This window comes from Marasmius oreades, chromosome 10, assembly GCF_018924745.1.
Source record: "Marasmius oreades isolate 03SP1 chromosome 10, whole genome shotgun sequence".
NCBI classification, from domain to species: Eukaryota; Fungi; Basidiomycota; class Agaricomycetes; order Agaricales; family Marasmiaceae; genus Marasmius; species Marasmius oreades.
In genome coordinates, this window is record NC_057332.1 from 1483276 (window position 1) to 1504427 (window position 21152).

The following is a 21152-nucleotide window of genomic DNA, read 5'->3' on the forward strand; positions in this document are numbered from 1 at the left end:
ATAGCTTGGGAGAAAATTTGCCTCAATGGAATGAACATTGTGCGCCGGTTAACATGGGCGTTTTATTTGGAGAGGGACTGGGGTTTATGGCCATGGGTTTGTGCATGTTGCGTGGGCGGTTACCATCTGTTAAAGAGTACCATATGCCATGCGCATCATGATATAGCTTCTATTCAGTTCTACTTGGACAGCAGGTGGAACTTAAAAACCCCAACGTTCCCCGCGGGATCAATCAAGTCCCCACTTCGCAGCATCGGGAATGGTACTCAAATTGTTGGCTTCAGGACTCCTTGTAGCAGCCGCCCTGCTCTCCTCATCGGTTAATGCTGTGAAGATGTCGAGAAGCGAGCTTCATGCTCGCCAGAAAGCCGCAGCCGAACGGTTACGCACGGGACCTGTGTCCAACACGTTGGCGACTACTTTGGACTCACGGGCTCAAGTCAAGAACATTACATTCAAGAACCCCAAAGCTTCGCGTACGTTCGAGTTTTTCAAGTCCAGAACGTCTTCTGACCTCTCTTAGAATTCTTCGTTGACGGAACGAGCATTCCTGAGGTGGATTTCGACATTGGTCCAAGTTGGTCTGGCTTGCTTCCCATTTCTTCCGATCCGAATGAAACTCGCAAGGTCAGGCAATATTGATGCGACACGAAAGCTTTGCTTGACATGGGGTCTTAGTTATTCTTTTGGTTCTTCCCGCCCGGTCCCCAAGGCACACTGGACGATGTTATTTTCTGGTAGGTGCTCATATTCGACTAAGTGTTGCAGTGTTGATCATGCCGTTAATTAGGACAAACGGTGGCCCGGGCTGCTCTTCTCTCGAAGGGTTTCTGCAGGAGAACGGGGTGAGGTGTCAAATTTCCACCGTCATCGGTCCCTCTTTCTTAGTTTTTTGTTTTTGTCTAGCCATTCCAATGGGGTGTCGGTACGGCGAAACCGATTGTCAATGAGCACAGCTGGACGAATTTATCGAGTGTTTTGTGGGTGGAACAACCTGTCGGTACGGGCTTCTCGCAAGGGAAACCAAATATCAGAGTACGTCCCATCAAATTTCTTCATGAAGCTCAATTTTGTAATCTCCACTTCCAAATTCAGAACGAAGATGATCTCGCCGAACAGCTGGTCGGATTTTTCAACCAGTTTCTCGATATTTTCTCCGAGCTCAAGGGGAAGAAGTTGTATCTTTCGGGTGAAAGCGTGTGTTCACAGTTCTTCCTCGTTGGTTCTTGCTCTGGATTGACACATTTATTTCCTAGTATGCTGGGGCTTATGTTCCATGTAAGGTTTCGACCTTTCTGTCGGAGAAAATGGGAATGTTCATCTTGTCTTGTAAATCAGATATCGCGAACTATATTTACGAGCACCCTACCGAGTTACCTGGATGGGACTTGCAGGGCATCTGGATTGCAGACCGTATGTTTAATGTCACCCTCTCCATTTCGGTTGCCAAACTCAGTACTCCTCGTAAAAATAGCCGTACTCGGTCTCGATGCCTTGCAAGAACAGGTTCCTGCCGTGAACTTTGTCCAGAAATATGAAAACGTTTTTGCGTTCAAGTCAGAAGCTTCTATGATTGTCACAAAAGCGCAATACTGATGTGGGTGCTTGTAGCCAATCTTTTATGGCTCAGCTTAATGCCACTGCGGCGTCATGTGGATATACGGACTATCTCAACGAGCATCTTGTTGCCCCGCCTATCGGCCCATTACCCGTCCCAAACTCGAGTCGAAGGTGTGATGTCTGGGACACTATTTTTGATGCGGCATTGGCAGTCAACCCGGCGTTTAATATTTACCGAATCTTCGATACCTTCCCCGTGCTATGGGATGTTCTTGGTTTCCCGTGAGTGATCACTGATGCTTGGACGACTTTCGCTCACGATGTTACGAATGACATTACAGCGGCTCCTTCGAACAGATTCAACTCCCACCTGTTTATTTCGACCGCGAGGACGTCAAGAAGGCGATACACGCACCTTTAAATGTCACTTGGAGTGAATGTTCGGATATCGACGTCTTCCCTAAAGGCGATGCAAGTGATCCCTCTTCCTGGGTTGTTCTTCCGAATGTTATTGAAAAGAGCAAACGCACGGTCATTGCCCACGGGTTGGCCGATTTCATCTTGATAGCGGAGGGGTAGACTTCCTTTTCTATTCGCGAGTGTTGATTCTGGCTGATAAATCATGTCAGGGCTCGCCTTGTAATCCAGAAGTGAGTTCACTTCTCCATCCATTCGCTGTGAATCACATCTAACTGATTGCTGTTTGAAGTATGACATGTGAGGAAAGATGGTTTCAAGACCGAACTATCCACTAACTGTGTTGGTAGGGGGTGGTCTTCAGGGTTTCCAGACCGCAATCAAACGAGACAGTTTTATCGTAGACGGTATGGGAGCTCTTGGAAACGCGCATACCGAGCGAAACCTCACGTATATCGAAGTCGCATTGAGTGGACATATGTCAGTATGACTTTCTCTGGCCTCTATGGATACTGATTGATCTTTCTTTTCCACACGAACCTACTAGGATACCGCAGTATTCCCCTCTTGTAAGTGAAATATTTTGTGCTTTGATAGACAAGTTGACGTGAGTTCAACATTTTTATCCTTTTCCTCGTTAGGCCGCGTTCCAGAGCATGCAATATCTCATGGGATTCCGCGATTCTGTTTGAGTTCAGACAGCAAAACCCGAGGAGAGACCAGGTTATGGTACTTACAGATTGCAACTGTCTCTTGGTTACTTACAGTAATACAATTTGGAATTTTGACTGGCCTTCCTGATTGGGCGTTACGATTCTCAGCTTGTTGGCTCGTTTCCAGGGATACTGATGCTGACTTGGGTAGAATGATGCTGATCATTGTATGTCCGTAACCCCGTTTATCTCCTGCAGAAAGTATATAAAGGCCTGCTCGAGAAAGGAGGTTTCCTTAGCTTGACCTGGTGTCTAGTCACTTGCCACTTGTTTTTGACTTTGAAACCTTTTTTATAACATCTTCGTTCACACATTCGCAATGCGTTTTGCTGTCCCTCTCGTCTCTGTTCTCCTTGCTGTTTCTGCCTCTTTGGCTGGTACGTTACCCTCTTCAAACGTGAATTGAAACCCTCGCTGATCCTCAGCTCCTTTAGCCCCCGCGGTCTCGTTAGAATCCCGTCAAATTGGAAACCTCGCATGTAACGTTGCACGAGGACAGATCGTCGCTGCTCTTAACAAGAGTGGCAAGAACCTCAAAAATGTGGACACGTGAGTGATCACTGATAATGCTGTCTGGAATGTTCGATTATTCTTATATATCTCCTCAGTTCTACTGACCCCGCTGCGGCTGGTGCGGTTACAACTGCCCAAACAGGTTTGAAGGCTGCCGGTGACGGTATCAAGACGATTGCTCTGTCTATCATTACTGGCCAAGCTTCACCTGCCGGCTCAAGGGACCAAGTTGCGAATGGTATTCAGTCCGCTACTGATGCTCTTACTGCCCTTCAATCGTGAGTGTCACGCGTTTGAGGAGTTCATTTAGGTATCAGCAGCTGATTGAGCTTTTAGGACGGACCCCAACGTGGAGACAACCTTACAATCACTTGCAGATGCAACTGCAGCCGGCCAAAAGGTTGTGGCCACTTGCAAGTAGAAAGTTTTGAAAGGCTTCTCAGATTGAGCACCTTCGTAAGAGCGGACTTTGTTTTATACTGGGATATCGATTTAGTAGGGCTGTGTTACAATGAAGACGTGTTTTTGAGCTAAGAGGAGTGAGATATTGAAGAATGCTCGACATCGCTGAAGCTTGGTTACCACAGAGCCTTGTCAGGATCTTGCAAAATGCCCTTGTCACTAAAGGAAAGACCCTCCTTTTGTAAGAAATCCAACTTCCGAAAGTATTGCGTGCCAGTTTTGCTGTTCGCTCCCCATTCGCCACAGTATCCACTAGCGAACAAGTTGGACGCAATAACACGATGGCATGGGATGTAGGGAGCAAACGGGTTACTTCTTAATGCGTTTCCGACTTGGGTTTAGACTGAGTGAGCCGAGTTCGACATCCAGTAACCATGGAAAAAGAATCCCACCTGAGCGCGGAGAACCGCCAACTGCTCGGGAAACTTCCTTGTAAGTAGTAACTTTACCATAAGGGATGGTTCTTGTGAAGTCGTATACATCCCAATGGTGGGGTGGAACGGCCTATTCATGATCGGGATTGAGTCCTTTGCCGGGGTACATGTGGGAGTGAAGCTCACTTTGCCGTCCTTCGTTTGGAATGCTTTCCGCTCAATCCCGGTCTTAGGATAATACATTTCTGTATTATCTGGAGGTACATCCTTGTGAACAGCTTTGTCGACTGAGCTCAAGGAGTTCAGAGGTGAAGCAGGACGTTTGACAGTTTGGCCATGGAGGATGACCTCAGGTTGCAATGAATCTATCGTTATCTTGGTAACGAAAAGTTTCGAGCTTCGCAATGCAGGCATCGTCGACTGAGTGGTAGTAGTCGATAGAGGAGAGACTGAAGCAAGACTGAAGAGTCATACTAAGTTGGAAGTTCAACGCGGTCACGAAAGGGCGGAACCGACGGCAATTTGAATAACGGCGAGGGTGCGAGTGGCTAACATCACGAACTGCCACACCCTCGGTCCGTCAATTTTGTATGGGCTCATCGTCGCCGCCTCTGCTTCAAAACCTCCCTTCAAATGGAAACCAGAAACCAGCCCAGTAATTGCCATCAACAACTGATAATTCTGTCCTCTGGTTTTGACTCAACCCAACTCCTTCACAGATTTTGGGTCGACATATGTTCTCGTTCTGCAATCCGGAGTGTACTCAGGACACTGATGGACGTCCAGATACGTGCAGGTCGGGTATGGGTGTTCCGATTAGGTTTCGTGTCGCCAGCTGAATCACATAACCACTTTTTAGGCTCGCAACTGACCGTGACCATGTTGGACTTCTCAAAGATGCGTTGGGGAGAACCGATATACCGTCATGGGCGTGTCCTATTGGAAATGGAGCGTTGAAGTGTGCTCATGTATCGCTATCATCGAGGACAAAGCTGAAGACTTCCGCAGGCCACGACTGTTCCGATTCAACTTTCAAGCCCATACATAACCCGCGAGACCAGACGATACGTGGATATGTTACCTGTTCCAGTGGATGACGGATCGGGACGATCTTGTGGGACCGTATACGAGAAATTGCGTGGCAAACGAGCGGCTTAAAATATTGAATGCAAGGCGAAACTCACATTCTTCTCGAACCCGTAGACCGCTTCTCTCTTTCCGGCCATCTACCAAGGAGCTTTCAACCATTCTTGAAGGTGGCCGAAGGATTACCCACAGTAGACCCTGGAGGCCGGCCAATCTCTCTCTGTCAGGATGGTTCAATAACAACATCTCAGACACCAGGTCTTCAAGCACGCGCGTCCCTCCACTTCAACCAAACAATCACGGCTGCGTTCATCACAGTTCCTTGGGGTAGGTTCTATGCCCTTACCTGATTACTATATGTGCCAACTTTTTTTTTCCCCTTTAGATTATACCGACGACCAATGCGCCGCTCTTCATGGCCTCGGACGTCGATCATCTGCGGCGTCGTATTTGATCCCACCTTTTATTTCCCACTTCTTGAACCACAAACGTCATCGCTTCATATTCTATCACCCAATAGTGTTGATGTACATGGAGAATTCAATCCCCTCATATCACCTTGACTTTGCTTACGGAGTTCAAGGTAGCAGCAGCTAGATGATGGTTTAACCGAGATCTTTGGGGCAGCCCGTATGGAAGTGGAAGACAGATTAGAAGAGTGGCTCTGGGAACAGCTCGGGAGGAATTTGTTTCCAAAGCGAATGGAGGTGGTACGACAAGATGTCAAACTTGCCGGAAACAACAAGGTCACTGGGTGAGATTGGGAGAAGACCCGGGCTACAACTATTTCACGGATACCCCAATATCTCGACGATGTTAACGAAGACGACCTATATGATCTGAATCGAGACCAGATATCCAGAACAGTGGATATGTCGATGAAAGCACTCAGTGGCCGCCATTAAAGAGCACAAAGCAGGCGTCTAGGATCTTCATGAGGTAGCTACTTATCTTGACGCTGGAACTTTTATCTACCTCACAATTCACAGATTATCTTAAGCGGCAATCACCCATACTTAGGCTCCTCTCCACAGGTTTTCTTAGTGTCACCATCCGCTCTGACTCGAATGACAGCGTGCCCAATCCCGACATAGCTTGTCGTAGGATCCGCTCGAATGGCTGCTGCCGTTTATTCAGAGGCATATTACGATGACCCGCGATGTCTCTGGCTACATCATTCGTGGATATATCTGTCTAGCTGGAGGACGGTTTAATCGGTGTGATTGTTCCTAGGAGTTCAGTTCTACCAAGAGGTGAACTTGGAGCTTTTTCTGTGGACATGCTACTGACATAGATTTCTGTTGTGGTAGATACAGTGCCACCACTAGTGGGATCAGGATATATGGCAGGTTTGGGAGTTATAGATATACGAATAACATGGTACTTTTGGGCACGCTCGATCTTCCGCTTGGTGATCCGGAGCCATCGAGTCAGACAGTGCGGAATTGAATGTTATAGCAGGCAGGGATGTGAGCGACGAGTGAGTTACACTCGGGAACTGCCCCTCCTCGAGTGCTGATTATGTTCAATGTGTGTTCTAGGACAACATCCTTGGCCATGGATATACCGCCTGCGTATAGTTTATGTTCAATATCGTGAAACTCATTGATGAAGCGACGAGAAAGTGAGAAATACCCATGGGCAGAGAGGACTCGTTGGCGTACTGCATACGATGATTCGCCGATGTTGGGTGACTGGTGCAACTGTGACTGAATGAGCTGTCGGGGGAACTAAGAGATAGGCGAAGAGGTTCGATCGAGCATCCCAGGTGGGACGTCCCATAAGCCCCATTGGACAACCACTTCAGCTGCCAATGCATTCATATCCGCTATTTTGCCATTTACAACCCTTCGTCTCCGGAAGCCTCATGACTGGCGCAGTGGACAAACACACAGCAAGGACTTCTGCAATACTCACCAACCAGGGGTTGGCACCTCGGGCGGAGACGAACTGACGTCTTTACGGTGGTTGGGAACCACCCCTTTCTCGCCCTCACCTATAAGTATTAGATACAGTGACACTGTAGGCGCGGACCGCTGAAATTTTATATCCCAGCACCGTCCATACTGTACACTTCAACGCATCGACAAATATTTTTTTGTTTTAAAGGACGAACGAATTATTTACTCTCTTTCTCCCGATTGCGCCGAACATGATTATTTATTTACCTTGTGATGCTCGCTTTCATTGCGGTGAACAACACTGTAAACAAGCACACACAGTCGTGCCACTTGTTTTGTGCCAGGCACTCTAGTTATTTTTCCAAAGTCGCTTCAAAAAACAATACACCAACTACAGATTGCCCAACAATGCCACCATATGCAGACAATGTTGGTACCTTGGCGATCTCCTCAGCCTATTCCACACCCCCATCTTGTGCGAAGCGAAGGTTTCAAACCATGGTATGGTGCATCCCCAGATCTGAGAAGACGTTTAAAGCGTTGCACGTATTCCCCTTTTCAGCGGAGATGAATGCCTCTGGGAGTCTGGGGGCCGTCACTCTCCACAAAGTGTTGAATGTCCTGGCACCAACATGCTTATCATACCTGTACCGTTGGCCGACTATTGACGACGAGGATACAGTCGACTACTTACACTACAAGGGATGTGAAACCACTCTCCGGGAGGGGTCGTCGTCAGAAACAGATGTATTTTGGAGGACTTCGGTCTACAAGGTTAGCCCACTACTTTTTGACAGGCACGTCACGTTTGAACCGCCCATCTTACCATTGACTGTAGTGCAAACCGGGGCAGGAAATTGATCCTGACGAGCTACCAAGCGAAGCCACGCCAATATCAGAACTTGGAGACATGATATCGGAACTCACAAAGATCCAGTTGCCATCGATGATCGCCCAGAGATTTACATATGACTATTTCGTTGTCCTCGCCATCGATCCCAAAGTCATCAGATGACTCCGATACCTCTTCATCCGTGGGATGAAACCTTGACAGCACGACTTTACAGATCTCTCCAGCAAATGAATGAGCGAAAGAGACTCAGTTGGCTTTCCTTATTCCAAATGGTTGAATTCCATACGAACTACTGTAATGAATGTACATGATATGTGAGGAGACCATGTAAGAGTATTATAATGATATGCTGTAATACAGTGCACAAGGTATTATAATGAGTTGCATGTGTTACAGCATGCCTGTATCAATTATAATGGTATACGTAGTATTTCACTGGTAGCCTCAACGTTATAATGAACACAACCCACTACAGCCATTACTGTACGCATCCAACCTGACCCCTCATCCTACCTGCATTAGAATGGATAAAGCGGCCTGTTGTCATTAATATTCCCCTGCCACAGTCCCATAAATAGCCAAGGTTACAGGAACTTGTATCCATTGTAATGGGAGACTAGTGCCCAACTGGCTAAAAAATCAAAAGACACGTCAAAAATACTGAATGGCCAGGCGGCACCCATTTCCGTTATTGCCGATCGATTACAAATATATTTGATATGGTCGGTGACTTGGTGATGTGTCGGTGATGCGCTTGTGATGCGCACCGCCATCAATAATGTCACGACTGGCCAGTACTTGCACTCATCCATCCCTTCTGCCTTTTGTTATTATGGTGAGCATACAGTTACTACTTAGTGGCCAGAATCAAGACTATAACAGTATCACTAGTGGGCCATGCCACCAATACCCGCATTCCACAGTATATACATGTATTTATCCTACACTCACTGTCAACCATGTCGGAAAACCCTGACACTGCCACACATATATACCTTGTATGAGAGCAATACATGCTGCACTTCTAAAAACACCTCCAGAGGACTGGAAACTCATCATCACACAGATTTCAGAGCTTCCCTCATAGCCTGTGAATAAGTTATGACTTGCTGAATCTCGAATGATAGTCTACCTTGCAGTGTGCAAGGCAAGTGGCTTTCTACTCCAAAATGGCCATTCTTACTTTTTCATTTCAGCACCCAAAGACTCCAGAATTTAGTTACTTAGTCTACAAGCATCTAGGGTCAAGATTATATGAAAACTGAACCCCCGGGGAATGATAAGCATACTCGGGAATTTTTGTTTTCTTTTTGTTCAATTTGCTCTTGTTTTGACTTCAGGAACACCTACCAAAAGTGGATATGTTTCCACATGTTCGGTGTACATCTGCTGCCGCTCCAAGCATTCTCCCACCCTCAGGATCATTGATCATGCTCCCTTGGGTATTTTCCTCACTACTGTATACCTTTCATATACTCGTGAATTGAGGAACAGTGAGATTTTGAGATCGGGGTATTGCCTTTCAGTGGGCGGGATAGATTTGAAACTGTGAGTCCTATGAGGTATTTTAAAGAGGTTGGCTACTTTATTTTGCTGACTACCGGCGATTGATTCGCTATAATCTTTAAAATTTTATAACAGATCATCAACGGAAAAACATACTATTGCAGAGGTACTACTGTAGTCTGTCGGGATGATAAATCATTATTTTGTGCCTGGTTCTCCAAATCAATTGTTATGTGTGCAGCACCGTGTATGCATTATAATGCCGTTGACTGACGGTTTCTCCCAATGCACAGGCTTATAAATGATATTATAATGTGTACACAATGCTGTACCTGTTAGGATTTAAGGCAGGTAGTAGGCAAGTACATTTTAATGCGTACAGAAATGAATAGCCTAGTAAAAGGTTTAGTATAATTGGCAGAGGTATCATTATAATGGCTATTGAGCTCTGTAGTCCCGGCCATTCATTATAACATTGGCAGGACTGTATTACAGGGAAACATTATAATATCCTTACATGGTCTGTTGGATATGTGAGCATTATTGGTTATTAGTCTGCCAAGCTGGGGGATCTAGAGATGCTGGCAGGTAATTCGTGACTGAATTGATTGTTATAAATATAAAATCCTCTATATTCGAGTCGGCACGTCTCTCGAATCGTACCTGCGATCGGGGTATTCATACCACCCTCTCTCTAATGCTGTGGTGCACTGTCCAGCAAGATAAGATAGCGGAATATTCATTTGGGCCCTCGATAGTGATGTGTGGGCTCGGGCTTGGCCTGAAGCCCGGGCTTGGGCCTGTAAATTCTCAAGCCCAAGCCCTGAGCCCAAGCTCCGGGCACTAAGCCCACGGCTTGGGCCTGGGCCCAGGCTTACTGTACAAATTTTTAAAAGAAGTATGGCTGTAAAAATATCAAATTTTTAGTACATTCTATGAACCCAGAGCCACCTTCCTTTGTGTCTGTTGAACTTAGTGCCAGAATTTGGCAAAGAAAGCTGTTTGGAAGTAATCGGCAACAGTGGGGCCAGCAGCCGGCATATATTTACGGCAAATTTACGGTCATGTGAATTATTTATATTAAATTCAGAGCCGGCCATTAATACTTCGGTGTAATGGACCATTTTGGTAACCTGCCAGTCCCGAAAAAGATGTACATTGATTACATATTAGAAGCCCGGGCTCAGGCCTAAGGCTTGGGCTTTCCAAACTGCAAGCCCGAGCCTTGAGCCCTTCAAAGCCTGAGCCCGAGCCCGCACAACACTAGCCCTCGATAGTAAAAGGTCAATTGCTCGTCCCTCACCATGCAATATGACTTGCTGTGGAACACAGAAACTGGCGACGACACCGACAACCACGACCGCATAATCCTCGCTGTCTCCGAGTCGAGATTGCAACGCTTTCGCTGGTCAAGTTGCTAAGCAGTTTATTTATGACCAGAAACTGGGCCCCCAACGTGAAACTGCCTCTGTATCAATTACTCAAGTTACAAATCGAAAATTTAGTGCTGTTCAGCGGAATTTACAGTAGGGCGCACGTTGTTCCATGTGTTTGAATAAAATTTGTGCAGTGTTGGGCAAGACCAACCCGGAAAATCGGATAAGCCGGGTTTCCGGGGTTTCCGAGTGACTTCAAATTCAAATTGCGGGATTATCTAATTAAAAGTAACCCGGTGATATTTCGGGCCGCCGTCCGAAAAGGATTCACATGTAATTATCCTCCGGCTTCCGGGCTCATGGTGAACTTGGCTCTCTCATTACAACCACCATGCCCCTCGTCAAAAATCGAATCGTGCCCTTTCCCAACGACGCACCTTTCGACAAGCAATCTGTAGAGGTTCCCGGTACAAAAAAGCCAGGCCAAACAGGTTGGTGTCATTCTTTGATCATCATCATTTCATTTAGGTTAACTCATCCTTCTCTATTTTTCTCCTAGGTCATTACCGAAACGGTTTGTCGCTGTCGTATACAACCTCGAAGACTTCCTGAATGGTTATCTAGCGATATGGGGACTGGTATCGAAGGATGCACCTCTCACCTTCTCAACGGTCACCGAAATATTCGAAAACGGGTTAACAGTTGGGCGAAACCAGCCCATGTTAGGACACCGCCCACAGATCTCCGCCAATCCGCTCAAATTTGCAAACCATTTCGTCTGGGAAAGCTGGGGAAGTGTTGATGACCGTCGTCGAGCTATTGGCAGTGCACTATATTCACTGTTCAAGAATGGTGACTTGGGTGGTGGTGAATATGAGACCGTTGGAATTTGGTCCCAGAACAGGCCCGGTGCGCGTTGTTCAAATATTTACCATCCATCTCCTCTCTGACATTTCGAGTTACCATTAGAGTGGCAGATGATAGACCTTGCTCTCCACGCATACGCAAAAGTTGGTGTGAGCATATATGATACTTTGGGGAAAGACGTTGTCGGTGCGCGTTTTACACATTCATATTCCATACATTACCCACATTAAAGGCGCTTTCTTTACCCAGAATATATGTGAGTCGGTGTTTTGTCCCCTGTTTAGCATGTTTTGACGGGGACCAATTATTCCAGGATTGATCACGCACATATCAGCGTCTTGTTCACTACCTCTGATCATATTCCTACCCTTCTGAAACTCAAACCTAAAGTGCCTATGCTCAAGATGATAGTGTCAATAGACAACTTATCCGAAGAGGCCAAACGCATCGCGGTCGAATGGGGCCTGTCTCAAGGCGTTAAATTGATGGAACTCAGGGAATGTAAGTGCCACTAACCGACAGTTACACCAGTTATAACACTGATAGACGTTCATATTTAGTGGAGGCTCTCGGCAAAGCTCGACTTATTGACCCCATACCCCCTCGCCCTGATCAATTGGTCTCGATATCTTACACATCCGTAAGTCGATCCGTCCAAACTCGGAAGGACTTCTCTTCTGACTTCGTTTGCTACAGGGAACAACGGGTATGCCAAAGGGTATCATGTTTCGTATCATTTCTTCTGCGGTCTTGATGAATGACATTTCATTTCAGGTGCACTCATCACCCATCGGAATCTTGCCATTGGTGTAACCGCCCACCTCCACGGATTGGAAGTTCCCGATGAAGGATGCCTGATTTCATACCTGCCCTTGGCACACATCTATGGGGTCAGTACCCCTACCTTACCACTATGGAATCGATCTTTATCTCTTGCACTTCAAGCGCACCGTTGAACTAGGGATGCTTGCGTGCGGCGGAAAAGTTGGATATTTCACTGGCGACCCACTTCGACTTTTGGAAGACTGTCAAATTCTGGGGCCACACCTTTTCCCATCGGTCCCCAGAGTGTTGAACAGAATATATCAAGCTGCAAATGCAGCCGGGAATGCACCTGGATTAAAGGGCCTCCTCTTCAAGAAGGCCGTGGCCGCCAAGTTGGAGAGATTGAAGAGAACGGGAGACATTACACATCCGTTGTGGGACAGACTCGTGTTCCGAAAGGCATGTGAAGACGTTCTGTTGGTTATGAACACTAACACTATACAGCGTAGGTTCGTGCCGCCCTTGGAGGAAACATAATGATGGTGGTGTCGGGATCTGCACCGATCAACCCAAACGTGCTCGATTTCCTTAAGATTGCACTAGTTTGTGACGTGATAGAAGGTGCGCTGGTGTTCCCCCCCTATGTCCTCAGATATATATTGCTCACTTTCCTCTAACAGGGTAAGTGCAACTTCTGAGCAAGGTCTATCTCGCGCCTTTAAAGGATCCGCATGTAGGTACGGCATGACCGAAAATGCCGCCGTTATCTGCAAGACTTGGACCGGAGATTCAACATCGAGTGGAACGGTTGGCCCTCCACAGGCTATTGCTGAAGTCAAACTAGTAGATGTGCCCAGCATGAACTACACTTCCGAAGACAAACCATTCCCTCGAGGTGAATTATGCGTTCGAGGACCTCAATGTATCACAGGATACTATAAGGGTTTGTGTTCTGTTCAGTGAGATATCACTGTAAATTGATCCTCTGTTGCACTAGATGAAAAGAACACCCGCGAAACAATCGATGAAGAAGGGTGGTCCCATACTGGGGATGTTGCCACTCTTGATGGGAATGGAAGGTTCAAGATCATTGATAGAGTTAAGGTATGTCGAAGCAATGGATTGATAGCTTTTGGTACTTGGCCTAATGATATTGGAACGTCACGCAGAACATCATGAAGCTGGCGCAAGGAGAGTATGTCGCTCTTGAGAAGTTAGAAAACACGTACAGCGCTTCGCCCGCAGTTGCACAACTCTACGTACATGGCGATCCCCTCCAATCGTATCTCCTCGCCGTCGTAGTGGCAGATCCCATCTACTTATCAGACGCAGTGGAATCCGTCATAGGCACGAAGATAATGCCAACTGACTTGGAGGCTTTGGAGAAAGTATGTAAAGACCAACGTGTCAATGAGAAGATCTTGGACTTGTTGGGGAATGAAGCTCAGAAGAACGGTCTAAAGGGGTATGTTCGTTGTATTCCAGGAGCGGCTTGTCACTCACATAAATTTTCCTTTCAGCTTTGAAATGATTAGGAGGATTCATCTCACGGTAGACCCATTCACGATTGAGGAAGGTGCAATGACGCCAACTTTGAAGATCCGGAGGAAGGATGCGTATAAGAAGCATAAGGCTGTTTTGGAGGAACTGTATTCAAAAGGAGAACCTACTACTTCCAAGACAGGGTATAAGCTTTAAAGGAACTTGGTTTTAATAACTACATACTAACCGCTAAGCTCGGTCGTGTTTTGCTCGCCCTTCGCCCTTCGCTATTCTTTTTTTATACCTATGGTGCTGGTGATGATTGTGGATCCGTATATTATCAGCAAATCATCATATTTTGCAATCTAGTCTGCAATTTGGCGTTCGCTGATTCCGTGAGTTTGAGAAGCTAAGAACCGGTGTCGGAGTCACTGGAGTCTAACTTGTCTCTCAATATTTCGGTGGTATCCAAATCTCTATCCATTCAAAGGCTGGTACTACAGCTGCTGAAATTTGAAGTGATCTATCGTCTAGATTATTCTTTAGACCCTTCTAAGTTATGCCTGTACTAGGATACGTACTACGCCGCGACAGACGTGCCTACGTTAAGTACGCCGGTGTTGTTTGCCGCCAAGCCAGTCGGCGGGAATAGGAGGCTCAATACGCCGCTGTTGCCCTCTAGTAAGAAGCCTTCCTGCAAGTGGATAGTTCAAATGTGATTCCGCTTCTGTTTCATCAGCGTGAAGGATGGAGTGCGGTCCGTCCTCTCAAAGAGTGAAAGTTAGTTCCTTCAACTAGCTTGTTGACATACGACTGAAAGTTGGATATCGACCGTCCGCCTTATACTCAAATCCGTGATATGTTCCAGAGGCTAGGGATCCATATTGATCTGAACGTCCTTGTTTATGTAGTGTCCGACGACGTCTAGTAAACTCAAACTCCATGAACCGTAAAATTGCCTTTTATTCCTCTCCGATATGTACAGTGCCGTTATAGAGGTCTAAAATACCCTTATGGTTTATTCAAACGCACCATACATGCTCCGAGTGCTGGGTTCGTGCTTTTGGTTCTCTTGCAGGTCAGCACCTACTGATATCCCTTTACCCATCACACATCCTACAAGACAGCATATCACCATGAACAGCGACCAGAAGTAACCGCCAAGGAGATTGTATTCTACTGATATTGAAAAGATGGCGCTGGAAACAGAGGCGAGTCAGCATATGGGGGAGAAGCAAATGAACGATAGGGGTACGAACCCAACTACGGCAGGGCTGATGGCACGGGACAGACACATAAAGCATTGAACGAGACCATTAAGAGTGGCGAGGTCCATAGCATTAGGAGCAGCCTCTTTGACTAGGATCATGTTGACACTAATTGGATGCATCTTCAGTTCAAGCTCGTCCTCAAGATTGAAAGTAGTAAAAGGAACAAAAAGAAACAAAAACGCACGAATAAGCCAAGCACGCAACCCTAGAGAGAGCCAGAGTTGTTATGATTCCTAACCACAATAAAGAAGTCGACTGGGCATCTAGTTCACCATGGTTAGATCCGGAACGAGCGATCAGGTTGAGAACTGGGAGGATAGCGAAAACGATGGGCCAAAAGGCGATACAAACATTGTAAATATCAACGAGTTTGTATCGCCGTAGGACCGAGGGCATGAAAAACAGCTGGATGAGAGCCGAAGATGTGCCGGCCGTCGCAAGGCTGAAACCAATCTGGGATGCCTGTCGGATGTAATAAATAAGTGGTAGCCGGAAACTAAACGTTGGGGCTGCTTACCGAAAATCCTAGGCCGCCGCCCTTAATGGGTGAATAGCAGAAGAGAACAAACAACACATCAAACGCCGTTCCGTTGAAACTGAGAGCAAAGCTACTAAGGCTCAAAGCACGGATCCTAGAAATGGACAATAAGTCTTTGGCACCCATTGACTCTCGATAATCATCGACTTGTTCATTCCCTTCGTCATACATTACGTCGACTTTGTGTATAGAGGGCGGTCGCTTGGGTGGCAATGTCTGAATTAGGGCGACTAAAATTAGTGGCAAAACATGTACAACGTGTAGACAATGACACGTACCTCTTTCAAGCAAAACCAACAGAGTATCACCGCACCAAATGACAGCGACCCAGCGACTATACATGGCAGTAGGTAAGGATGTATGCTGAAGATTGTGTTTGCGAAGTACTGAGGGTATTTGGCGGCTGGATTCGAGAGAGACCCACCCATCAAAGGGCTATTGGACAGCACGCGATCAGATCAGAGGTCAGGATCAGAAATTGGAGCAACGAACCCCAGAATCGAACCCAAGGGCCAGAACAGCCCATATATCGGGAAAGCCAAACTTTGGTTCGTAGAATCAGTAATTTCCGCCAACACGGAGTGAATAACGGCAATGGTCCCTGCAAAAATTCCAGCTAGACCCAATTCAGTCTTGCTTAATCGAAGGGAAAGGAATCAACGCCAATCTGACCTAAACATCGAGAGAGGATGATTTCCGTCAAAGAACGCGAAATTCCAAAATAAACGGTCGCAATTGCGACACCCAGAGTACCAAACATGATAACTGGACGGCGTCCAACGGTATCTAAGCATTACCGGTGAACTCAGGTTTTGGTCGACTGGGTCAAAAGTGAGATGGCATACTTGAAAGCTTTGTCCATTGGTAAATAGAGCATAGCTGGGCAATAGCAAAGCTAGATTCCTTGTAGGTGAACGAATTCAGTGATATCCTCCAGCAAGCGATAAAAGAACCTACGCACCACTAGCCCACTGTAGAAACCGATTTGCGAAGGCTCATCTGCGATATTGAGGTAGCTGATAAACTCGTTGATATAAGGGAAAATCTGGCAGTAAGCGATAGGATCGACGAGTCGGATAATGCAGAGAGTAGTAAGTTGGGCTTTTGGGAGGGGTGTCGCCGACGACGTCGTCAACGGACGGGTCGTGTGCTCAACATCACGTCGATGATCATGGAGAAGAGGAAGAGATTCGTCTTGAGAAATAGACTGGACTCTTCCAGCGACCATAAGACAAGGACAACCTGGATCAAGAGGGAGACGGGCACCTGAAGATCCGTGTTCGGTGTGAGATTTGAATTTATAGCCCCACCAAGCCCCACTTTGACTCACGGTCCGAGTTGCGGCATAAGCGAAAATTCGAGAAAGATCTGGTGAAGCTTGGGCTTACGGGCTTATTTTGTTTCGGTTGTGACATCCCTGAGCCGTTTCACGTGTATCACTCAACCCCAAGCGAGCTCTCGAAGGTGGTTGAGCTCAGTTAGCTAGTTTTGTATAGTAACAAAAGAACTAATGAGGTTTTTTTGCGCGGCCGATGGGAATGCGAGCGAAACCGAGGAGGCAGCTGAACAACGCTTCGACCTTCGGCAAGTTGAGTGTGGGTACCGATAGCGTCTGTTCAGAATCATTTCCGCAACGGTACAAGGTAAAAAGCTGATGGGTCCACGGCCTGGTCAGCGGGGCAGGAAATCAAGGAAAATAAGCTAATACCTCCCTATAATTGAGGTATCCGCAACTTACAAGTAGTGAGCGTTGCAAGAGCGTTGAGCCAACGTCGAGTGGGGCAAGCACAGCAATTTGTGTACACGATCACGTGTACACTACCAAAACTGGCCCATGTCGTACAGATATGTGCTACTTTATATATATCCCATAAACTCAATATATCGTGAACATATATTGACCATGCCGTAACCATGCTGTAACACAATCCAGCAAAGGGAATTCTGGCGTCCTGTGTTCCTCCCGCGATGGAAATGGGTCCAAATGAGACATTTTACCTACCAAAGGTCAATGTATGCAAGAGTAGGGCAGGAGGACCACTGGAAACATTTGTGCTAAGTAATTAGGGCATTGTCATGTGACTCTACATATCGTGAACATATCTGGAGACAGATGGTGATTATATAAAGTAGCACATATGTCGGCTATCTATTCAGCTATTGGCGGTGTAAGTTTAATTTGCGGACGGCTCCCATGACCTGCCAACACAGGAAGCGCACTTTCTTCGATATTCCCTAGGCCTTTATCTATACCAAATTTTGACTCAATGTGAAGATACCTCAAGATCACATGCTGTTCTCCTATGCGTAACCCCTCCTAAGATCCTTGGGAAGGAGAAGGCTGTAGTCAAGACCCTCTCGTTGCAATGCGCGTCATCTGACTCGTGTTTTCGGGGAATGAAATCCAACAGATGTCGGAGTCTTCTTTAAGAACATGGGAATCTGGTCAACAACTCATATTCGCATGCACATAAATAGTGAATGATCATGATGGATGCACGACCCGCAGAGTCCTCCAGAGTGCGAAGGACCACCGTCAAGTGACGATCCTCTTCACCTCGTTCTTGTTTCTCCTTTGCAGATATATTATGATCCGACGCTCGTGTTACATACCGGTATGGGAAGTCTTCCGTTATTCCGTTGAAAGCTTCTGATTTAGACCGTACTTGACCCTGGAATGCGAGTCGATTCAGAGGCTGCATCGTGTTTCAATTGAAGCTAGGGGGTCAACTTAATTCAATTACGTTTGAAGGTGTACAACCTCTTCAATCATTCATCGATCATCCCTCGAGAGACAGCGGTATACTCCCCGACCCCAGATGTTCAACGTTCAACCCTTCATGTTATGTGCGACTTCCTTGTATTCTGATGCACTCCTTCTGGAAGTACTTGTATTTTGTATTCTTATATGTGCGTTCATGTCAAGTACTTCTCGATCTAAGTAGCTCATGACTATCTATAACAGACTCGGACATCGGACAATCTATCCAGCAAATTATAGAAACCCTTACTCCATGCACAACTTTCCTCGAATCCCTCTATCAGTGCTTATTTGCGGGTTCGATGCTCGTGTACAAACGATACCCTAACGCCAGTGGGGAGTATCCTCCGCAGATATGTCGCTACTCGAAAGGACTTCAGTCTACCCTTTCTGTTCTGCTTATGTGCTGCATCGTGTTTTTACTCCCATTATCCATTCGCAGTATTTAGGGACACCACGAGGTCGGGACTTTTTAATCAGAGTTGAATTATCACCTGTAGAGTCGAGGACGCTCAAAGGCTCATTCAGAGGCAAAACAATGGCTCGATGCGTAAGTACACAACATGCCACCAAATAGGGATCCAATTTCATATAAAACATCAGTCCCTCAGGTAACTTACTGGTTGGCTCCACGCAGGTTAAAGGCATGTCGACTCCACGATTGCCCGCCGCGACCTGTGACGATGAACAACAACCACTTCTTCAAAATGGGCAGATTAGAAAGAAGTCCTCCACCTCGTTTGCGCTGCAACTGTTTATTCTGTGCTATCTGAGGCTCGTGGACCCCCTAAACTTTACGCAAATATTCCCCTACATCAATCAGTTCCTGGCCGACCTCAACGTTTCTGAAGATCCGTCGAAGATAGGACTGTACAGTGGATTAGTGGTACGCTTCCCCGTCGGCACTCAGCTTTTCCCTCACTAGTGGCTGGTTCTCCAGGAGAGCGCATTTGCACTCGCTCAGCTCCTTGCGATATATCCGTGGGCTTCTCTCTCTGGTAAATTTCCGTGTGCTTTCCCCCGTAAGCGCTCACTTCTGAGTTGCTACACGTGTTTTGTTTCGCAGACAGGATTGGGCGCAAACCTGTGATACTCTCCGGCGTTTTCGGACTGACAATCGCAACGTTACTTTTTGGCGTTTCTTCGAGTTTTCCGGCGATGCTCGCAGCTAGAGCATTGGGTATGTCCAGGACCTGCTTTTGGTGCGGACTTCCATCTTTGTTAATCTGTTTGTCTCGTAAAGCTGGAATGTTCTCTGGGAACGTGTCGATTATCCCCACTGTCTTATGTGATATAACAGACGCTTCAAACGAGGCCTTCGCGTTCTCACTTTTTACGGTGTGGTGGCCAATTGGTTCTATCGTGGGGTACGTGATTCCAAACTGTTGCTTTATAGCCAGAGATATTGAATGTTCCTTTTTAGCCCGCTCATTGGTGGTTTTGCTTCAGATCCAGATGTGTTGCCAGAGAAATACCGGCACGGGATATTTGAAGAGTATCAGTACTTTTTACCATGCCTTATGGTTGCCGCCATCAATTTTGGAGGCTTCTTACTGACGTATTTCTTTCTTCAAGAGGTGAGCCTCGGTTTTTGCGCAGCACGTTTTCATGTCTTGATCATGTTTGGTCATAGACTGTCGAAAAGGTGTCATTGAAACCCAACGTTTCTTCAGGGTCACGCTCATATTAATATTCCGACCTATTGCAGGGAGCTGAGAGTAAACCGACCTTCGGAACCACCACAAAACTTCTTTTGTCGATTCCAATATTCCGCACAATCTGCGCATCCGCCTTCAGTCTGAGCTTCCTCACCGTCTCGTTCGAAGTGGTATTCGTCTTGTTCTGTTATTCTCCCGTTTTACAAGGAGGATTAGGCCTTTCGGTAAGTGCACAGACACATTCGTGATTCGGCGCACTTGACAGCTTATTTTTCTAGGTTCAACAAATTGGCTACTCCCTCGGATTTGCTGGATTTGTCGGTGCCATTTCTCAATTCCTTATTCTCCCGGTTCTCTTACGCCGCTTCGACCACGCAAAAATATATTATGCCTGCGTTAACGTGTGGCCGCTGGTTTTTCTTGCCTTACCAGCTTTAAATATCTTAGCGCGACGGGTATATGACCCATTGGTGGGGAAAACGAGTAGTTCCGGGTATGATGCATCACTATGGACGGGGATCGCAGTGGTCTTGGCCACGTCAAAAGTTGGGATCTGGCCCTATCTGTGAGTAAAAAAAAACGTTTCAATCGTATGTCGGTCTTAACGCGACTAACACGCACTCAGAGTGAACATGCTGTTAGTTAAAAATTACACACCTCCTTCGGTCATCGGTTCCGCGAACGGGTTGCTACAGCTCTTCATATGCATATCCAGAGCTTTTGGCCCCATTATTACTAGGTGAGTATTCTTTCATGTTTCCGTCGCGTTTCGGGGTACTTAAATGAGTCTCCATATAGCACGATATTCTCCCTGTCAGTTTCTAGACATTTGCTCTCGGGATACCTGTGGGCAATATTCCTATCGGCTCTTGCAATTGGGGGCACCTTGGTTGCTCGTAGAATCATTAACCATTCGCATAGACTTAGAGTCCAACAGCTTTAACATACGGACGTAGACAAAAAGTATATGTCCATTTTAGGTAGTTTCCCTTCCTTTTTGAAAAGAAAGTAGACTCGTGACGTCGGACTTACCGAGGCTTTAATTTGTC

At 46.5% G+C, this 21152-nt stretch overlaps 10 protein-coding genes across 12 annotated transcripts; 8 read left to right on the forward strand and 2 right to left on the reverse strand.

Moving 5' to 3' along the window:
- The first annotated feature begins 128 nt into the window (after window positions 1–128).
- Window positions 129–2785, forward strand: E1B28_002557 (uncharacterized protein). Its single transcript, XM_043159483.1, has 16 exons — window positions 129–476; window positions 524–627; window positions 679–737; window positions 791–845; window positions 907–1035; window positions 1096–1197; window positions 1257–1278; window positions 1339–1413; window positions 1475–1556; window positions 1612–1842; window positions 1902–2135; window positions 2190–2210; window positions 2270–2277; window positions 2328–2457; window positions 2525–2546; window positions 2619–2785. The coding sequence occupies exons 1-16, from the start codon at window positions 260–262 to the stop codon at window positions 2667–2669; spliced, it is 1542 nt and encodes a 513-aa protein (XP_043003084.1). The 5' UTR covers window positions 129–259; the 3' UTR covers window positions 2670–2785.
- A 149-nt stretch (window positions 2786–2934) lies between these two features.
- E1B28_002558 (uncharacterized protein) lies at window positions 2935–3678 on the forward strand. Its single transcript, XM_043159484.1, has 4 exons — window positions 2935–3067; window positions 3125–3239; window positions 3299–3481; window positions 3540–3678. Exons 1-4 carry the CDS (start codon window positions 3010–3012, stop codon window positions 3622–3624), a joined length of 441 nt encoding a protein of 146 aa, XP_043003085.1. The 5' UTR covers window positions 2935–3009; the 3' UTR covers window positions 3625–3678.
- On the reverse strand, window positions 3679–4534 carry E1B28_002559 (uncharacterized protein). The gene is made up of 3 exons (XM_043159485.1): window positions 4226–4534; window positions 4058–4169; window positions 3679–3996 (listed from the first exon to the last, which is right to left on the reverse strand). The coding sequence occupies exons 1-3, from the start codon at window positions 4451–4453 to the stop codon at window positions 3782–3784; spliced, it is 555 nt and encodes a 184-aa protein (XP_043003086.1). The 5' UTR covers window positions 4454–4534; the 3' UTR covers window positions 3679–3781.
- A 671-nt stretch (window positions 4535–5205) lies between these two features.
- Window positions 5206–5722, forward strand: E1B28_002560 (uncharacterized protein; the record flags this gene model as incomplete). The annotated part of the gene is made up of 2 exons (XM_043159486.1): window positions 5206–5452; window positions 5511–5722. 2 exons carry the CDS (start codon window positions 5206–5208, stop codon window positions 5720–5722), a joined length of 459 nt encoding a protein of 152 aa, XP_043003087.1.
- Window positions 5723–6240: 518 nt separating this feature from the next.
- On the forward strand, window positions 6241–6705 carry E1B28_002561 (uncharacterized protein; the record flags this gene model as incomplete). Its single annotated transcript, XM_043159487.1, has 4 exons — window positions 6241–6305; window positions 6359–6378; window positions 6436–6605; window positions 6667–6705. 4 exons carry the CDS (start codon window positions 6241–6243, stop codon window positions 6703–6705), a joined length of 294 nt encoding a protein of 97 aa, XP_043003088.1.
- Window positions 6706–7350: 645 nt separating this feature from the next.
- E1B28_002562 (uncharacterized protein) lies at window positions 7351–8107 on the forward strand. Of its 2 annotated transcripts, XM_043159489.1 has the most exons (3): window positions 7351–7527; window positions 7589–7800; window positions 7865–8107. In XM_043159489.1, exons 2-3 carry the CDS (start codon window positions 7594–7596, stop codon window positions 8039–8041), a joined length of 384 nt encoding a protein of 127 aa, XP_043003090.1. In that variant the 5' UTR covers window positions 7351–7527; window positions 7589–7593; the 3' UTR covers window positions 8042–8107. The 2 variants fall into 2 exon arrangements, with proteins under 2 accessions (XP_043003090.1, XP_043003089.1); XM_043159488.1 differs by having other exon boundaries at window positions 7351–7800.
- Window positions 8108–11134: 3027 nt separating this feature from the next.
- On the forward strand, window positions 11135–12930 carry E1B28_002563 (uncharacterized protein; the record flags this gene model as incomplete). Its single annotated transcript, XM_043159490.1, has 10 exons — window positions 11135–11252; window positions 11321–11335; window positions 11386–11670; window positions 11731–11814; window positions 11878–11884; window positions 11942–12129; window positions 12189–12268; window positions 12325–12346; window positions 12403–12518; window positions 12574–12930. The coding sequence occupies exons 1-10, from the start codon at window positions 11153–11155 to the stop codon at window positions 12928–12930; spliced, it is 1254 nt and encodes a 417-aa protein (XP_043003091.1). The 5' UTR covers window positions 11135–11152.
- A 207-nt stretch (window positions 12931–13137) lies between these two features.
- On the forward strand, window positions 13138–14091 carry E1B28_002564 (uncharacterized protein; the record flags this gene model as incomplete). Its single annotated transcript, XM_043159491.1, has 4 exons — window positions 13138–13336; window positions 13391–13497; window positions 13563–13858; window positions 13914–14091. 4 exons carry the CDS (start codon window positions 13138–13140, stop codon window positions 14089–14091), a joined length of 780 nt encoding a protein of 259 aa, XP_043003092.1.
- A 732-nt stretch (window positions 14092–14823) lies between these two features.
- Window positions 14824–17482, reverse strand: E1B28_002565 (uncharacterized protein). 2 transcript variants are annotated; one of them, XM_043160714.1, is made up of 11 exons: window positions 17423–17482; window positions 17073–17335; window positions 16646–17009; window positions 16530–16587; window positions 16357–16470; window positions 16177–16300; window positions 15963–16119; window positions 15664–15900; window positions 15331–15608; window positions 15135–15251; window positions 14824–15074 (listed from the first exon to the last, which is right to left on the reverse strand). In XM_043160714.1, exons 3-11 carry the CDS (start codon window positions 16910–16912, stop codon window positions 14894–14896), a joined length of 1533 nt encoding a protein of 510 aa, XP_043003093.1. In that variant the 5' UTR covers window positions 16913–17009; window positions 17073–17335; window positions 17423–17482; the 3' UTR covers window positions 14824–14893. The 2 variants fall into 2 exon arrangements, with proteins under 2 accessions (XP_043003093.1, XP_043003094.1); XM_043160715.1 differs by having other exon boundaries at window positions 15135–15608; window positions 17073–17482.
- Window positions 17483–19091: 1609 nt separating this feature from the next.
- E1B28_002566 (uncharacterized protein) lies at window positions 19092–21129 on the forward strand (the record flags this gene model as incomplete). The annotated part of the gene is made up of 10 exons (XM_043159492.1): window positions 19092–19331; window positions 19386–19443; window positions 19512–19625; window positions 19689–19812; window positions 19869–20022; window positions 20079–20090; window positions 20154–20327; window positions 20382–20668; window positions 20729–20842; window positions 20902–21129. The coding sequence occupies 10 exons, from the start codon at window positions 19092–19094 to the stop codon at window positions 21044–21046; spliced, it is 1422 nt and encodes a 473-aa protein (XP_043003095.1). The 3' UTR covers window positions 21047–21129.
- Window positions 21130–21152: the final 23 nt, after the last annotated feature.

Bases quoted from the DNA above. Each gene is read 5' to 3' on its own strand.
- E1B28_002562 (XM_043159488.1), top strand. From the start codon at position 7,435: ATGCCACCATATGCAGACAATGTTGGTACCTTGGCGATCTCCTCAGCC. The intron at 7,801-7,864 runs GTTAGCCCACTA...CATTGACTGTAG, and splicing joins GGAGGACTTCGGTCTACAAG to TGCAAACCGGGGCAGGAAAT.
- E1B28_002559 (XM_043159485.1), bottom strand. From the start codon at position 4,453: ATGCCTGCATTGCGAAGCTCGAAACTTTTCGTTACCAAGATAACGATA. The intron at 4,170-4,225 runs GTGAGCTTCACT...GATCATGAATAG, and splicing joins TCCAAACGAAGGACGGCAAA to GCCGTTCCACCCCACCATTG. The intron at 3,997-4,057 runs GTGGGATTCTTT...TCTAAACCCAAG, and splicing joins TGGCGGTTCTCCGCGCTCAG to TCGGAAACGCATTAAGAAGT.
- E1B28_002557 (XM_043159483.1), top strand. From the start codon at position 260: ATGGTACTCAAATTGTTGGCTTCAGGACTCCTTGTAGCAGCCGCCCTG. The intron at 477-523 runs GTACGTTCGAGT...GACCTCTCTTAG, and splicing joins CAAGAACCCCAAAGCTTCGC to AATTCTTCGTTGACGGAACG. The intron at 1,198-1,256 runs GTGTGTTCACAG...TTTATTTCCTAG, and splicing joins TGTATCTTTCGGGTGAAAGC to TATGCTGGGGCTTATGTTCC.
- E1B28_002565 (XM_043160714.1), bottom strand. From the start codon at position 16,912: ATGGTCGCTGGAAGAGTCCAGTCTATTTCTCAAGACGAATCTCTTCCT. The intron at 16,588-16,645 runs GTGCGTAGGTTC...TTCACCTACAAG, and splicing joins GTTTCTACAGTGGGCTAGTG to GAATCTAGCTTTGCTATTGC. The intron at 15,609-15,663 runs GTAAGCAGCCCC...TACATCCGACAG, and splicing joins GCGGCGGCCTAGGATTTTCG to GCATCCCAGATTGGTTTCAG.
- E1B28_002558 (XM_043159484.1), top strand. From the start codon at position 3,010: ATGCGTTTTGCTGTCCCTCTCGTCTCTGTTCTCCTTGCTGTTTCTGCC. The intron at 3,240-3,298 runs GTGAGTGATCAC...ATATCTCCTCAG, and splicing joins AACCTCAAAAATGTGGACAC to TTCTACTGACCCCGCTGCGG. The intron at 3,482-3,539 runs GTGAGTGTCACG...TTGAGCTTTTAG, and splicing joins GCTCTTACTGCCCTTCAATC to GACGGACCCCAACGTGGAGA.